The sequence below is a fragment of the Oncorhynchus gorbuscha genome, linkage group LG08, assembly GCF_021184085.1.
Source record: "Oncorhynchus gorbuscha isolate QuinsamMale2020 ecotype Even-year linkage group LG08, OgorEven_v1.0, whole genome shotgun sequence".
Classification (NCBI taxonomy): domain Eukaryota; kingdom Metazoa; phylum Chordata; class Actinopteri; order Salmoniformes; family Salmonidae; genus Oncorhynchus; species Oncorhynchus gorbuscha.
Genome location: NC_060180.1, coordinates 43,500,263 through 43,518,112, shown reverse-complemented (window position 1 = coordinate 43,518,112; position 17,850 = coordinate 43,500,263). Strand labels below are relative to the sequence as shown.

The 17,850-nt window shown below is 42.5% G+C and overlaps 1 protein-coding gene across 5 annotated transcripts in view; it reads right to left on the bottom strand.

Annotated features, from left to right (window-relative positions):
* Positions 1-17,850, bottom strand: part of LOC124041684 (EMILIN-3-like) — an 81,401-nt gene that overhangs the window by 14,296 nt on the left and 49,255 nt on the right. For all 5 annotated transcript variants that reach the window (XM_046359554.1, XM_046359557.1, XM_046359555.1 and 2 more), the window contains 3 exons: positions 2,440-2,562; positions 524-837; positions 105-409 (listed from right to left, as the gene is read on the bottom strand). In XM_046359554.1, coding sequence (XP_046215510.1) covers positions 105-409; positions 524-837; positions 2,440-2,562 — 742 coding nt within the window. The remainder of the gene's footprint in view (positions 1-104; positions 410-523; positions 838-2,439; positions 2,563-17,850) is intronic.

Here is a 17,850-nt window from a genome sequence, read left to right as displayed (position 1 = left end):
TGTTACCAATCAGCAAAAGTGATATTATTGATTTAGACATCTGCTACATTTCCATAAGCTAGCATAAACCAGTCTAATAACATTAACAAAACCGTAGCACCCACCTGTATCTCCTCAAGCACATGTCCTTTGGCTTTGAGCTCATCCTTTACCTCTGTCACCCTCCCAGCCAGTCCCTCTCCCCCCTCCAGGCCATCTGGGGTCCCGTCTGGGATCACCCCAAAGCCAACAGATGTGTCTGAAAGACGGGGCACGGTGGAGAGCAAGGAGCCCAGCATATTTTTTGTGTCCTCCCGGAGAGAGAGGTGCAGGCGGTCTTCTAGGCTGGCCATCACCCCGTTCAGAATGTCCAGATCCTGGGTCAGACGAAGCAGGTCCTCCTCCATACGATCGAGACGGTCTCCACCAACTTTATGACCCAGAGAGAAAGAGAAAACGTTATTACACAGGGCAAGGGAGGGAGAAGTGAACCACAGTTTGAAAATATAAATGGGCAAATATTTCACCCACTGTCTGGACTCACCATAGTTGGATTTGCCGTTCCCGGTGGGCAGTTGTCCAGTGGGGATGGGTCTGCTATTAGGCTGATTTGGGAAGGGGCTCCCTGGCTCCAGATTAGCCCCACCAGGGACAGGTTTTTGGATCAGGGGAGGTTGGGGGTGCCCATGGGGGTACCCCTTGATCCCTGGTCGGTGTGGGGCACCCCCTTTGAAAGGGGGCAGAGTGGTGGGTCCATCGTAGCAGTTCTCCCCAGAGTAGCCAGGACAACACCTCCACTCCAGCGCAGTAATTCTCTTATAGCCCACCTTATACTTGGGCTTGTAGAAGGTCCGGTACCTGGAGTGGATGGAGAGGAGAGAAGATAACAAGAGGTCAGTGACTATCTTAGAAAGTGAGATGGGAGGAGATAAGAGGGTAGATCAAAGGATCAAGGTTTGTATATTGATACTGGGGAGGGTATGAACAGTAGATTTGGAGATAAAGAGACACTTTAGTGTGATGATGATGATGATGCATTCTCAGATGAAGGATTGTTTACAAGGGTCATTCACCTCACTGAGACGGTTATGTCTTAAGGTGTCTACTCTTCTACTGAAGAATAGTGTTCTCTACTCTCTCTTTCCTCTCTCGCTTCTATCTCATTCCCTACATTTAACAAAAAGTAGAAATGCTTTCTCTCTGTGATGTCACTACAGAGGACCTTTGAGAGGCTTCAGTCACATCAGAGAGAATCTGACATCCCAGCTCACACACTCATTACAGAGATGAGCTATAGACACACAAACACATACGCACTCATGCATGCACACAAACGGACACAGCACAATTTCACTGTAAACGTATACTGAAAAGGTGGCCTCTGTAATAACCATAATGTGAGTTTGTTTATAATCCACTGAGATGGAAATAAATGGTCAAATTTGACAAGAATCCAATTATTATGAAAACTAGCAGACCATTAACACTTTCCAACCTTTGAGGCCTGAGCAGAGTCACAGAGCCACTAACTACAAACACAGCTGGAAGTGCAGCTGGAGGGACAGTGTGGAGTTAACTAGTAATACAAACTGACACCACCAGAGGGCAGCACATATACATGAGTCCCAATGCATGGTACACCACCTACTTTGCTGTGCCTGTCAAAACTATACGGAAAGTGTACAGTTGTGGGGTGAGTAAATGTGGAGTGATGGTGTGTGGTCCTCCTACTACGACTAGGGATTGGCCTACCATGCAGTTTATTAGGCTACAGATGAAATAAGTTACGATGAACTTCACAGGGTGGTGAAAGTGCAAGGTGATGAGCCTGATGCTCCTTTCCAATAAATATTAAGGGTTTTATTCTAGTGACATGATGATCGATGCTTGGCTGCTGTTTTTACAAATAAAAACATTCTGGCTCTTATCTATAATATCATCGTCTAAACTAGCCTACCTGCAGACCACTGTATCCGCGAGATGTTGGCTAGAGCGAAAGTACCAAGACGTAATCACTGGCATGTTTTCATCTGCAATGAGCCAGTTTGTTGGAAACACCACTGGTGGGTTTCAGATTATAGAATATTCGCATGAAAATATGTTGCAAACTGGATGGAAAGCTAGCTACTATCAGTATCTATTATGTCCCTGTATGTATCCTCTCTCATGTTACGATAAGTAGTGTCAGAGGCTGGTGGGTCTGAATTGAGTAACTATCAGGGTTGGGGTCAATTCCAATTGAATTTGAAATTCCAATGAAATGATTGAATTCACTCATGAAGTGAAGAAATTACATAGCATTACATTCCAATTAAAAAAAATCTTCAACTCATGGAATTGGAACTGAATTGGAATTCAACTGTTTGGACTTTTTGAATGGGAATTGAATTGTAAAAACAAAACATCTTTGGAATTGAATTAAATTGGATGTGAATATTTTTTCGAAGAGTGTAGACTTACATGACGACAGGACACTTCTGACCCCAGATGCACTTGGTGGTGTACTCTGCCTTCACGTAGGTGGCCATGCCGTCCTCAATCGTACACGTGATGTTCTTCTGGACCACATACGCACAGTGGTTTCTGTTAGAGATCGAAAGAGAGAAGAGAACAACAACAAAATACAGCATCATCAAAGTGCTCAATCCGACGTTGTGTCTCCTGTAGGACTTTGTGTACTAGAGCTGTGTCTATAACAACATTAGAGACGGTTGCTAATCCAACACACACAGCTGCTTTTCATAACGACCAAGGAATTCGATCATTATGTACCACACTTTCTGAACGTTTAGTGATGAAATTTCCAATGACACTTGATTCCCCCATTCGGTGCACTATACTTTAGGCCAAAATAAAATGTGAAGACATGTATGTGTCATTGAGGTTTCCCTCATGAAAATAACACATACTAATCGAGCGATTTATGTGATTTAATGTGAAGTTCATATGTCAACATGAAATTTAACATGTGACAACATGTTAGCACATGTGAGAACATGATCTCATGTGAAATTGATGTGAAATACATGTGACAACATGGGGATGCAAAATCTCAACATCTGATAACATCAGACTTCACGTGACAATCACACAATTATCGACTTGATTCCGGGCAACTTGCAAAATGCAGAAATGTATTCTTGCCAATACATCTGTGGTTGATCTCTGTCATGGCCACATGTCTGCTGGCAATGCAGGAAATTCCTCTTAATGGCATCCTAGAGGTTATGAGTTCAAATCCCAGGTGTGGTTGTGTCCAAGTGTGCTAACCAATGTTGAGGTCAGTTCCATTTACATTCCAGTCAATTCAGAAAGTAAACCAAAATCCACTTTGACATTTTACGGTAATTAGAATTGGAATTTCTGTGTACTTCCTGAATATAGTTCGTTGTTGTATATTTTGAGTACCAGGATGTGTACTCAAAGCATGTGCGTACCAATTGGCATGTGTCTTCACTGATATTTTCAACCTCTCCCTGACCGAGTCTGTAATACCTATTTCTGTAATACCTGTTTCAAGCAGACCACCATAGTCCCTGTGCCCAAGGAAGCGAAGGTAACCTGCCTAAATGATTACCGCCCGTAGCGCTCACGTCGGTAGCCATTGTTGTGTCTTGACTATCATTAATGTGATTGACTGTTATTTTATAAAATAATTACATACCATGTGAAATTATTATGCAACAATTAATTAAGTAGTAATCTGGGGCACCATAGGAAAAGTTATTTAACGAGTTACTATCTCCCAACTAAACTATAAAGACAAATATCTCTTACATCAGTCAATTAATTAATTCTTACCTTCAGTCTCATTCTGAATTGCACAAAATCCTTGGATGTCTGCATGAACCCTAGCATAAATGATGAATCAGCGATATACAACTTGACTTAATAATTTAATAATTTATACCTTGATTACAACATAATGTAATGAAAAGTCCCTAGTGGACTAAACCTGATATGATGACTTGGTACACAATGGAAATGGGTGGGGACAGATAAAGAAGGCGAAAGACAGAATGGATCCACTACATACAGTTGATAACTACGCTCATTCAAAAGAATTGCAAAGTACACTACTGTTCAAAAGTTTGGGGCCACATAGAAATGTCCTTGTTTTTGAAAGAAAAGTAATTTTTTTTGTCCATTTAAAATAAGATCGAATTGATTTGCAATACGGTGTAGACATTGTTGATGTTGTAAATGTCTATTGTAGCTGGAAATAGATTATTTTTTAAATGGAATATCTACATAGGAGTACAGAGGCCCATTATCAGCAACGTTGTGTTAGCTAATCCAAGTTTATAATTTTAAAAGGCTAATTGATCATTAGAAAACCCTTTTGCAATTATGTTAGCATATTAATGCCCATGATTTCTGAATGAGATGTTTTGACGAGCACGTGTCCACATACTTTGGTCATGTAATGTACAAACCTAAAAAGTAACTTCTATTGTTATTACCAACTTTGTAAAAGTAGCCTACATAAAACATTTCAGCCTGCAGGTAGAAAATATCCCGATAAAAATAAATGCCTTATAAATCACATTGGCTACGCATGGCCTGTCTGCAATGATCTTGAATTAATTTCGGTCTGGCCTGAAGCATTGTAGAAAATAATCTGGGCCCTTAGAGTTTCCCTTGCCAGTGAGCACGGGACAGACATAGCTGTAGGCTATTTGCGCAAGGGATAAGAAGTAATCAGGCAGGCCTATTTTATGAAGTTTCCACTGGATCAGAGGATGACATTTTCCCCTTTCACGCTGAGTGGTTATCGAAAGGGAGAGAGCGGGAAAGATCTTTCAGATACATTGATGAACAATTGTCATTCTGTCATTCTCAATAGATGTAAAAACAGACTTTGTTTGTTTGCTATTTGAGAAGCTCCACAGCTCCTTAGTGGTGGTGCATTAAGAGAATCAGAAATACTATCAGATCCCCGAATGGGCCTATAGGCCTACTTCTATGTGAAATCAGGTGAGCATAATCAACATTGATAGGAGCGCTGCAAACAAAAGAGAATGAATAAATTGACAAAACTGAAAAGAAATAAAATAAACCAAAACGTGTTTCTCATAAGCGTAACATAGGCTGTGCGGTCTGCAAACAACTTGTCCACTTCGACAATGAGAGCAAAAATAATATATTGAATGCATTTACAGAAATTACCTGTCTCCTGTGTTGTGACTCTAGGGGCAGTATTTTAATTTTTGGAAAAAAAAGTTCCTGTTTTAAACAGGATATTTTGTCAGGACAAGATGCTAGAATATGCATATAATTGACAGCTGTGGATAGAAAACACTCTAACGTTTCCAGAACTGTAAAGATATTGTCTGTGAGTATAACAGAACTGATGTTGCAGGCGAAAGCCTGTGAAAAATCCAATCCGGTAGTGCCCCATATTTTGAAAGCGCTGCGTTCCAATGAGTCCCTATTGAGCTGTGAATGCCCTATCAACCAGCTTACACTTTCTACGTATTCCCCAAGGTGCCTACAGCATTGTGACGTAGGTTTACACATTTATGTTGAAGAATAGCCGTAGGCGGCTACATTGCGTAAGTGGTCACATGATGGCTCCCAGAGAGATTCTTGCGTAAAATACAGAGGTAGCCATTACTCCAATCGGTCCTACTGAAAAACTAATTGTCCCGACGGATATATTATCGAATAGATATTAGAAAAACACCTTGAGGATTGATTATAAACAATGTTTGTCATGTTTCTGTCGATATTATGGAGCTAATTTGGAATATTTTTTGCAGTTTTCGTGACTGCAATTTCCAGGCGATTTCTCAGCCAAAAGTGAAGAACAAACGGAGCTATTTCGCCTACAAAAATAATATTTTGGGAAAAAATGAACTTTGGCTATCTACCTGGGAGTCTCGTGAGTGAAAACATCTGAAGTTCATCAAAGGTAAACGATTTAATTGGATTGCTTTTCTGATTTCTGTCTGTTGCTAGCAAGGCATAATGCTATGCTAGGCTATCGATAAACTTACACAAACGCTTGTCTAGCTTTGGCTGTAAAGCATATTTTGAACATCTGAGATGACAGGGTGATTAACAAAAGGCTAAGCTGTGTCTCAATATATTTCATTTGTGATTTTCATGAATAGGAATACTTTCTAGGGATATTTATGTCCATTGCGTTATGCTAATTAGTGTCAGGCGATGATTACGCTCCCGGATCCGGGAGAAGAACAAGACGTTCCAAACAAGCGTTGTAGATTATTCATTTTGTAGAAATGACAGGAATTAATGGTAAATGTACTACTGCTAGTACACAGTACCAGTCAAAAGTTTGGACACAAAAACTCTTGAATGAGTACCTCTTTTATTTTCTTCATTGCAGAATAATAGTGAAGACATCAAAATTATGAAATAACACATATGGAATTATGTAGTAACCAAAAAAGTGTAAAACAAATCAAATTATATTTTTAATTTTAGATTCTTCAAATAGCCACCTTTTGCCTTGATGACAGCTTTGCACACTCTTGGCGTTCTCTCATGAGGTAGTCACCTGGAATGCATTTCACTTAACAGGTAGGCCTTCTTAAAAGTTAATTTTGTCACACCCTGATCTGTTTCACAATAATTCTATATTGTAGAAAATAGTAAAAATAAACAAAAACCCTTGAATGAGTGTTCTAAAACATTTGACTGGTAGTGTATATTTTAGATTTTAGATTCTTCAAAATATTAACCTATTGCCTTGATGACAGTTTTGCACACTCTTGGCATTCTCTCAACCAGCTTCATGAGGAATGCTTTTCCAACAGTCTTGAAGTTCGCACGTACGGTGAGCACTTGTTAGCTGCTTTTTCCTTCATTCTGCTGTCCAACTCATCCCAAACCATCTCATTTGGGTCAGGTGATTGTGGAGGCCAGGTCATCTAATGCAGTACTCCTTCACTCTGCTTCTTGGTCAAATAGCCACTACACAGCCTGAAGGTGTGTTGGGTCATTGTCCAGTTAAAAACAAATGATGGTCCTTCCAAGCGCAAACCAGATGGGATGGCATCACAGCAGAAGGCTGTGGTAGCCATGCTTGTTAAGTGTGCCTTGAATTGTAAATATATCATAGTGTCACCAGCAAAGCACCCTCACACCATCACACCTCCTTCTTCATGCTTCAAGGTGGGAAGCACACATAATAAAGAAAAACCCTGAAATGAGTAGATGTGTCCAAACTTTTGACTGGTACTGTATGTAATGTGGAATTGATAGACACTAACAATCAAACGCAAACAATTCACACAATAAAGTTATGAAACAATGAATGTGCACAAATTGACGGGAACGAGTACATTCTGGAGAGAGATGTGCATTTTAGCCACTCCCCTTTGTCTTAGACTGTGCCATTCCCACAGCCTCCGCAATGTATTAGTCTGGGCCTCTTCAATGGATTTGTTCACTGAGATTTTTTGACAGTTTGAAATGGCCATCTCAGTCTCCCGACTTGGATCCCATTGAAATTGTGTGGTTTGAATTGAAGAGGACAGTCGATAAGCACAGACAAAAGATATCAAGAATCTGGAAGGATTCTGGACGGAGGAATGATTCATCTCAATGTGTTCTTCGTCTCACAAAACATTTGAGAAAAAGGATCAGTGCCGTTATCTTTGTAAGGTAAGGTACTGAAAGAATTGAAAACAGAGATGTCAATAACCTTTACCCCTACCTTTTATATTAAATATAAATATAAATATTACTTGTTAAACAAAATCTCTATCTCTTGTCTTTAGAAATGAAAAGGAACGCAGCTACCTCTCACTGGCACGCGCATGATTTAGCTCATGGCATTCTGCCAGACACCTGACTCAAACAGCTCTCATTCGCTCCCCCTTCACAGTAAAAGCCTGACACAAGGTTCTGAAGACTGTTGACATCTAGTGGAAGCCGTAGGAAGTGACCCCATAGACACTGTATATTCGATAGGCAATGACTTGAAAAACTACAAACCTCAGATTTCCCACTTCCTGGTTGGATTTTTCAGGTTTTTGCCTGCCATATGAGTTTTATTATACTCACAGACATCACTCAAACCGTTTTAGAAACTTCAGAGTGTTTTCTATCCAAATATACTAGTGATATGCATATTCTAGCTTTTGGGCCTGAGTAGCAGGCAGTTTACTCTGGGAACCTTATTATCCAAGCTACTCAATACTGCCCTCCAGTCCCAAATAAGTTTTAAGCTACACTCTGTGATATTTGTTAACCATCAATAAGTAGGTCCACCAACAAAACAAAACACTACCAAGCAATATTAAAATAGGATTACAAGATATTTTCACATGCAAATAGCTAAAAAGACTGAACTGGCATTGACCTGACTTGACTCCTGCTTCTGAGTTTGAAAGATGCATTTGTTGGGCCAATGAGATGAATGACACAGGACCATACGTTCCCATATGTACCTATCTTGGGGCTGTGCTCATATATTTCATGTGGACCCCTCCCTCTGCGTGCTCTGTCTGCAGTCACTATATTTATGGAGATAATCGATGATAATTGAAACAGAATCATGGCAGCTGCAGAATACACTATAAGTTGACTGACTTTTTTGTCCCTCTCATGATGTGGCCCTTTCTGGTTGTAGATCGTGGCTTCCCCCTCTCTCACGCTCTCCTAATTCCAGGTTCTGTTATCTCAGGTCATAAATTCCTGGCGGAGACTCTCTCCCTCTGGTCATGCAGAAAGAGAGACACAGAGAGAACAAAGGATTTCACTTGGCAAACTCCTAAATCCCCAAAATGGGTATATGAAACAAAATGCCCACTTGTGGGAATGGTTCGTGGACACTTAAGGGACGGGTATGACGAGTGTGTTTCATTTGGTGACCTCAGAGAGGACAGAAAACACACATAACTATATCTCTGAATGTGTACATTTCTCAATTATGGGGTTTGCATCTAATTCACGTATAAAATTAATGAGTAAAGATTAAACTATTTGTGAAGTGATGTAATGTGATGTTAAACCTTTAATGTGAGAGAATTGTATTCCCTTTAACTAAGTCATTGGCCCCCGTGAGCACAGACCAGGCGTCCTTTCTATTGTTACGAACAAAACCCCCTCCTGAGGAAATCCTCTTCAGACTACGCATACCTCGGTGTGAGCTGAGGTGGCACAGGTTTGAGAACCAAGACTGAGCCAACCCTCAGCATGAGCTGTGATTGCAAATAGTTATTTAGTTCCTAACCATACCACATGGAGAATTGGCTACAAGGCTGGAAATGATTAAACTCTGAGACTATAGATCCATACAGAATAAGAGAAAATCTAAGATACTAATTACTAGTCTGCAGCTAGAAATTATGTAAACCTGGGATGCAAATACAGACAACCGCCGAAACATCTATTCTATGAGAACATTTCTGAATGGTACTCTGGAGTATCCATCCTAACCACAGAAAGAGAGAGAGAACATCAAAAGTTGTGCTATAAATTCACAGACAACACAAAGATTCCTTGATGTCCTTCCAGACTCGCTCTGTCTACCCAAGGACGCCAGAGGACAAAAATCAGTTAACTCCCTAACTGAGGAACTCAACTTAAACCTTGCGCAATACCCTAGATGCAGTTGGAATCCTAAAAACTGAAAACATTTCTCATAAGAAACTAGCTCCCTGGTATACAGAAAATACCCGAGCTCTGAAGCAAGCTTCCAGAAAATTGGAACAGAAATTGCACCACACCACACTGGAAGTCTTCCGACTAGCTTGGAAAGACAATACCGTGCAGTATCAAAGAGCCCTTACTGCTGCTCGATCATCCTATTTTTCCAACTTAATTGAGGAAAATAAGAACAATCCGAAATTCCTTTTTGATACTGTTGCAAAGCTAACTAAAAAGCAGCATTCCCCAAGAGAGGATGACTTTCACATCAGCAGTAATAAATTCATGAACTTCTTTGAGGAAAAGATCATGATTATTAGAAAGCAAATTATGGCCTCCTCTTTAAATCTGCGTATTCCTTCAAAGCTCAGTTGTCCTGAGTCTGCACAACTCTGCCAGGACCTAGGATCAAGAGAGACACTCAAGTGTTTTAGTACTATATCTCTTGACACAATATTGAAAATAATCATGGCCTCTAAACCTTCAAAGCTGCATACTGGACCCTATTCCAACTAAACTACTGAAAGAGCTGCTTCCTGTGCTTGGCCCTCCTATTTCGAACATAATAAATGGCTTTCTATCCACCGCATGTGTACCAAACTCACTAAAAGTGGCAGTAATAAAGCCTCTTGAAAAATCCAAACCTTGACCCAGAAAATATAAAAAACTATCGGCCTATATCGAATCTTCCATTCCTCTCAACATTTTTAGAAAAGGCTATTGCGCAGCAACTCACTGCCTTCCTGAAGGCAAACAATGTATACAAAATGCTTCAGTCTGGTTTTAGACCTCATCATAGCACTGAGACTGCACTTGTGAAGGTGGTAAAGGACCTTTTAATGGCATCAGACCGAGGCTTTGCATCTGTCCTCGAGCTCCTAGACCTTAGTGCTGCTTTTGATACCATCGATCACCGCATTATTTTGGAGAGATTGGAAACCCAAATTGGTCTACACGGACAAATTCTGGCCTGGTTTAGATCTTATCTGTCGGAAAGATATCAGTTTGTCTCTGCGAATGGTGTGTCCTCTGACAATTCAACTGTAAATTTCGGTGTTCCTCAAGGTTCCGTTTTAGGACCCCTATTGTTTTCACTATATATTTTACCACCAGGGGATGTCATTCGAAAACATACTGTTAACTTCCACTGCTATGCGGATGACACGCAGCTGTACATTTCAATGAAACATGGTGAAGCCCCAAAATTGCCCTCGCTAGAAGCCTGTGTTTCAGAGATAAGGAAGTGGATGGCTGCAAACTTTCTACTTTTAAACTCGGACAAAACAGAGATGCTTGTTCTAGGTCCCAAGAAACAAAGAGATCTTCTGTTGAATCTGACAATTAATCTTAATGGTTGTACAATCATCTCAAATAAAACTGTGAAGGACCTCGGCATTACTCTGGACCCTGATCTCTCTTTTGACAAACATATCAAGTCTGTTTCAAGGATAGTTTTTTTCCATCTACGTAACATTGCAAAAATCTGAAACTTTCCGTCCAAAAATGATGCAGAAAAAATGAATCCATGCTTCTGTCACTTCTAGGTTAGACTACTGCATGCAATGCTCTACTTTCCGGATTGCTGGATAAAGCACTAACTTCAGTTAGTGCTTAATACGGCTGCTAGAATCATGACTAGAACCCAAAAATTTGATCATATTACTCCAGTGCTAGCCTTCCTGTCAAGGCAAGGGCTGATTTCAAGGTTTTACTGCTAACCTACAAAGCATTCCATGGGCTTGCTCCTACCTATCTCTCTGATTTGGTCCTGACGTACATACCTACACGTACGCTACGGTCACAAGACGCAGGCCTCCTAATTGTGCCTAGAATTTCTAAGCAAACAGCTGGAGGCAGGGCTTTCTCCTATAGAGCTCAATTTTTATGGAATGGTCTGCCTACCCATGTCAGAGACGCAAACTCGGTCTCAACCTTTAAGTCTTTACTGAAGACTCATCTATTCAGTGGGTCCTATGATTGAGTGTAGTCTGGCCCAGGAGTGTGAAGGTGAACGGAAAGGCTCTGGAGCAACAAACTGCCCTTGCTGTCTCTGCCTGGCCGGTTCCCCTCTTTCCAATGGGATTCTCTGCCTCTAACCCTATTACAGGGGCTGAGTCACTGGCTTACTATGGCTCTTTCATAACGTCCCTAGGAGGGGTGCGTCACTTGATTGGGTTGAGTCACTGATGTGATCTTCCTGTCTGGGTTGGCGCCCCCCCTTGGGTTGTGCCGCGGCGGAGATCTTTGTGGGCTATACTCAGCCTTGTCTCAGGATGGTAAGTTAGTGGTTGAAGATATCCCTCTAGTGGTGTGGGGGCTGTGCTTTGGCAAAGTGGGTGGGGTTATATCCTTCCTGTTTGGCTCTGTCCGGGGGTGTCATCGGATGGGGCCACAGTGTCTCCTGACCCCTCCTGTCTCAGCCTCCAGTATTTATGCTGCAGTAGTTTATGTGTCGGGGGGCTAGGGTCAGTCCGTTATATCTGGAGTACTTCTCCTGTCCTATCCGGTGTCCTGTGTGAATTTAAGTATGCTCTCTCTAATTCTCTCTCTCTTTCTCTTTCATTCTCTCTCTCGGAGGACCTGATCCCTAGGACCATGCCTCAGGACTACCAGGCATGATGACTCCTTGCTGTCCTCAGTCCACCTGGCCGTGCTGCTGCTCCAGTTTCAACTGTTCTGCCTGTGATTATTATTATTGGACCATGCTGGTCATTTATGAACATTTGAACATCTTGGCCATGTTCTGTTATAATCTCCACCTGGCACAGCCAGAAGAGGACTGGCCACCCCACATAGCCTGGTTCCTCTCTAGGTATCTTCCTAGGTTTTGGCCTTTCTAGGGAGTTTTTCCTAGCCACCGTGCTTCTACACCTGCATTGCTTGCTGTTTGGGGTTTTAGGCTGGGTTTCTGTACAGCACTTTGATATATCAGCTGATGTATGAAGGGCTATAGAAATAAATTTGATTTGATTTTGATTTGAATAGTACGCAAGTATAAACAACATGGGATCACTCAGCTGTCATACCGCTCAGGAAGGAGACGCATTCTGTCTCCTAGAGATTAACGTACTTTGGTGGGAAAAGTGCAAATCAGTCCAGCAGCAAACAGCAAATGGCCTTATGAAGATGCTGGAGGAAACGGGTACAAATGTATGTATATCCACGGTAAAATGAGTCCTATATCGACATAACCGGGGCACAAAAATCATACTTTTTGAAGAAATGTCCTCTGGTCTGATGAAACAAAAATAGAACTGTTTGGCCATAACGACCATCATTATGTTAGGAGGAAAAAGGAGGATGCTTGCAAGCCGAAGAACACCATCCCAACCATGAAGCACGGGGGTGGCAGCATCATGTTGTGTGGGTTCTTTGCTGCAGGAGGGACTTGTGCACTTCACAAAATAGATGGCACCATGAGGGAGGAAAATGATGTGGATATGTTGAAGGCATCATTCTAGAAGTTGAAGCTTGGTCGCAAAATGGTCTTCCAAATGGACAATGACCCGAAGCATACTTCCAAAGTTGTGGCAAGGACAACAAAAGGCTTAAAGACAACAAAGTCAAGATATTGGCGTGGCCATCAAAGCCCTGACCTCAATCCTTTAGAAAATTTGTGGGCAGAACTGAAAAAGCGTAGGCGAGCAAGGAGGCCTTACAAACCTGACTCAGTTACACCAGCTCTGTCAGGAGGAATGGGCCAAAATTCACCCAACTTATTGTGGGAAGCTTGTGTAAGGCTACACAAAACGTTTGACCCATGTTAAACAATTTAAAGGCAATGCTACCAAATACTAATTGAGTGTATGTAAACTTCTGACCCACTGGGAATGGGATATTAGAAATAAAATCTGAAATAAATCATTCTCTCTATTATTATTCTGACATTTCACATTCTTAAAATGACTGACCTAAAACAAGGAATTGACCTAAAACAGGGAATCTTTACTGGGATTAAATGTCAGGAATTGTGAAAAACTGAGTTCAAATATATTTGACTGAGGTGTATGCAAACCTCTGACTTCAACTGCACATACCAATAAAAAGAGACTAGCCTGCCGGCCTTACTGAGTCGATAGGAACAATAGACTGAGCTATTTAGGAGGGATATCACACCTGGCACAAATTATTGTCTCGTTCTGTTATTCCTGCTGAGGGGTGCCCTATATCTGCGCCCAGAGGGGAGTAGTTCAAAGTCTGGGTACAGAGGGTGGCTTGGGTCGAAAATGATTTTGTGAGATCTTTAAAGATCTCACCCAGGCCTGTCTGTTTGACTCCGACAACATACAAATGAGCAGGATTGGAGTGAAAAACACAACCTTTCACCAACACTCCCCCTGTAGCCCTCGGTGGTTTGTGTAAATCCCATGCAAGTTTAGTTGGAGCCATTGTGATCATTGTCTCCCTTGTCACTAACAATGAGGAGCGGGCACATTCCCTCCCAGTCAGCTGTTGAATCACATGTTCCATTGCAACAATACTGAAAAATGTGAAAAAGAAAAGAACACCAACAGACCCACAGCTGAAGACTTGACAGAGAATGCTGTGATCTGTTCATTCTATGTAGTGATTTCTAGGCTATATATTTTGTTACCTAGCATTTATACATGTGTGTTATGTTCTTGGTTGTGTTTGTATGTGTTATAAATTCCAGATAATGACACACATACACACATGTTTTGTTCTATTCTTGCGTGGACCTAAAATTGATTTCCATTCAAAACCATACCTAACCATAACCCCACCTATATTTCCACTGCCCTGGAGACAGCTAACTCAAGTCATATATCTGCTGTTGTGGTCTGCCTGTGACATATCCCTTAGGAACAGACAAGGACAGCAGCGACTGTGAACGAAGACTATATTGAGTGACAGATCTGGTCAGTAAAGAACAGAGATACAAAGGGACCCCTCCCTGTGCAAATGGGTCCTGGACATCCTGACTTGCCGCCTCCAGGTGGTGAGGGTAGGAAATAACATTTCCACCCCGCTGATCCTCCAAACTGGGGCCCCATAAGGGTGCCTGCTCAGCCCCCTCCTGTACAACTTATTCACCCACGACTGCGTAGCCATGCACGCCTCAAACTCAATCATCATGTTTGCAGAAGACACTACAGTGGTAGGCTTGATTACCAACAACGATGAGACGGACTACAGGGAGGAGGTGAGGGCCCACGGAGTGTGCTGTCAGGAAAATAACCTCACATTCAACGTCAGCAAAACAAAGGAGATGATCGTGGACTTCAGGAAACAGCAGAGGGAGCCCCCCTTATCCACATCGACAGGACAGTAATGGAGATGGTGGAAAGTTTTAAGTTCCTCGACGTACACATCACAGACAAACTGAAATGGTCCACCCACACAAACAGCGTGGTGAAGAAGGCGCACCAGCGCCTCTTCAACATTAGCAGGCTGAAGAAATTTTGCTTGTCACTAAAAACACTCAAACTTTTACAGATGCACAATCGAGAGCATCCCGTCGGGCTGTATCACCGCCTGGTACAGCAACTGCTCCGCCCTCAACTGCAGGGCTCTCCAGTGGGTAGAGAGGTCTGCACAATGCATCACCGGGGGCAAACTACCTGCCCTCCAGGACACCTACACCACCCGATGTCACAGGAAGGCCATAAAGATCATCAAGGACACCAGCCACCCGAGCCACTGCCTGTTAACCCCACTATCATCCAGAAGGCATGGTCAGTACAGGTGCATCAAAGCAGGGACCGAGAGACTGAAAAGGGGGAGGTTGAGGGTGAGATGGAGGGATAGAGAGGAAGGGGGAGGTTGAGGGTGAGATGGAGGGATAGAGAGGAAGGGGGAGGTTGAGGGTGAGATGGAGGGATAGAGAGGAAAGGGGATGTTGAGGGTGAGATGGAGGGATAGAGAGGAAGGGGGAGGTTGAGGGTGAGATGGCGGGATAGAGAGGAAGGGGGAGGTTGAGGGTGAGATGGAGGGATAGAGAGGAAAGGGGAGGTTTTTTATTTTTATTTATTTCACCTTTATTTAACCAGGTAGCCTAGTTGAAAATAAGTTATCATTTGCAACTGCGACCTGGCTAAGATAAAGTGTAGCAATTCGACACATACAACAACACAGAGTTACACATGGAATAAACAAAACATACAGTCAATAATACAGTAGAACAAAAGAAAACAAAAAGTCTATATACAGTGAGTGCAAATGAGGTAAGTTAAGGAAATAAATAGGCCATGGTGGCGAAGTAATTACAATATTGCAATTAAACACTGGAATGGTAGATGGGCAGAAGATTAATGTGCAGGTAGAGATACTGGGGTGCAAACGTTAAGGGACTTTTTATCAATAAATTTCAATCAGGACAGACTAATCAGAATACTATTATGTTACTATAGATGTATGAATTTTCTTTTAACCCTAGTACTGAATATAATGTGTGTAATTATAATCAAGAATTAGAACAATGACTGTCTGTTCCTTGGTAGAAATGAATGAAGTTATCGCTAGACTGGCTAGAATGCTTATCTACACAGGCAGACCTTGGCTCTGGTCATAAATTATGTAAGTCTTGAGAACCATACAGCCATTGTCCTCGAGGGGAGATGAGACGGGGTAGTACGAAAACTAATGACGTCATCTTCAGTTTATAACCTGGGGTAAACTGTATCATGTTCAGTACTCTCGAGAATAAACGCTGCTGATAGATTTTGAGACTGATCTCTGTCCATTTCATGCAAATAAGAGTCTTACAAATTCTTAGGAATTGACAGAGTGTTTAATTTTAATTGGGTGTTAAAACACATAGGAATTTAGTGCCATGAGAGACTCTGGGTTCGCGCCCAGGCTCTGTCGTAACCGGCCGCGACCGGGAGATCCGTGGGGCCACGCACAATTGGCCTAGCGTCGTCCGGGTAGGGATGTCCTTGTCTCATCGCACACCAGCGACTCCTGTGGTGGGCCGGGCGCAGTGCGCGCTAACCAAGGTTGCCAGGTGCACAGGGTTTCCTCCGACACATTGGTGCGGCTGGCTTCCGGGTTGGATGCGCGCTGTGTTAAGAAGCAGTGCGGCTTGGTTGGGTTGTGAATCGGAGGACGCATGACTTTCAACCTTCATCTCTCCCGAGCCCGTATGGGAGTTGTAGCGATGAGACAAGATAGATACTACAACAACTGGATACCACGAGATTGAGAAGAAAAAGACATAGGAATTTAATTCCTGTAACAGCAAAGGAGCAAAATAAATAAATACCAGTATGGGGATGAGGTAGGTAGGTAGATAGGTGGGCTATGTACAGGTGCAGCGATCTGTAAGCTGCTCTGACAGCTGGTGCTTAAAGCTAGTGAGGGAGATGTGAGTCTCCAGCTTCAGAGATTTTTGCAATTCGTTCCAATCATGAGCAGCAGAGAACTGGAAGGAAAGACGACCAAAGTAGGAATTGGCTTTGGGGGTGACCAGTGAGATATACCTGCAGGAGCGCGTGCTATGAGTGGGTGCTGCTATGGTGACCAGTAAGCTGAGATAAGACGGGGCTTTACCAAGCAGAGACTTGTAGATAACCTGTAGCCAGTGGGTTTGGCGAGAGTGTACAGGTCGCAATGGTGGGTAGTGTATGGGGCTTTGGTGATAAAACGGATGGCACTGTGATAGACTGCATCCCGTTTGTTGAGTAGAGTGTTGGAGGCAATTTTATAGATGACATCACCGAAGTCGAGGATCGGTAGGATGGTCAGTTTTACGAGGGTATGTTTGACAGCATGAGTGAAGGATGCTTTGTTGCAATATAGGAAGCCGATTCTAGATTTCATTTTGGATTGGAGATTCTTAATGTGAGTCTGGAAGGAGAGTTTACAGTCTAACCAGACACCCAGTTATTTGTAGTTGTCCACGTATTCTAAGTCAGAGCCGTCCAGAGTAGTGATGCTGGACGGGCGAGCAGGTGCGGGCAGTGATCATTTGAAGAGCATGCATTTGGTTTTACTTACGTTTAAGAGGTCGTCTGGAGGTTAGTTAACACATTGCCCAAGGAGGGGCCAGAAGTATACAGAATGGTGTCGTCTGCATAGAGGTGGATCAGAGAATCACCAGCAGCAAGAGCAACATCATTGATGTATACAGAAAAGAGAGTCGGCCCGAGAATTGAACCCTGTGGCACACCCATAGAGACTGTCAGAGGTCCGAACAACAGGCCCTCCGATTTGACACACTGAACTCTATCAGATAAGTAGTTGGTAAACCAGGCGAGGCAATCATTTGAGAAACCAAGGCTGTCGAGT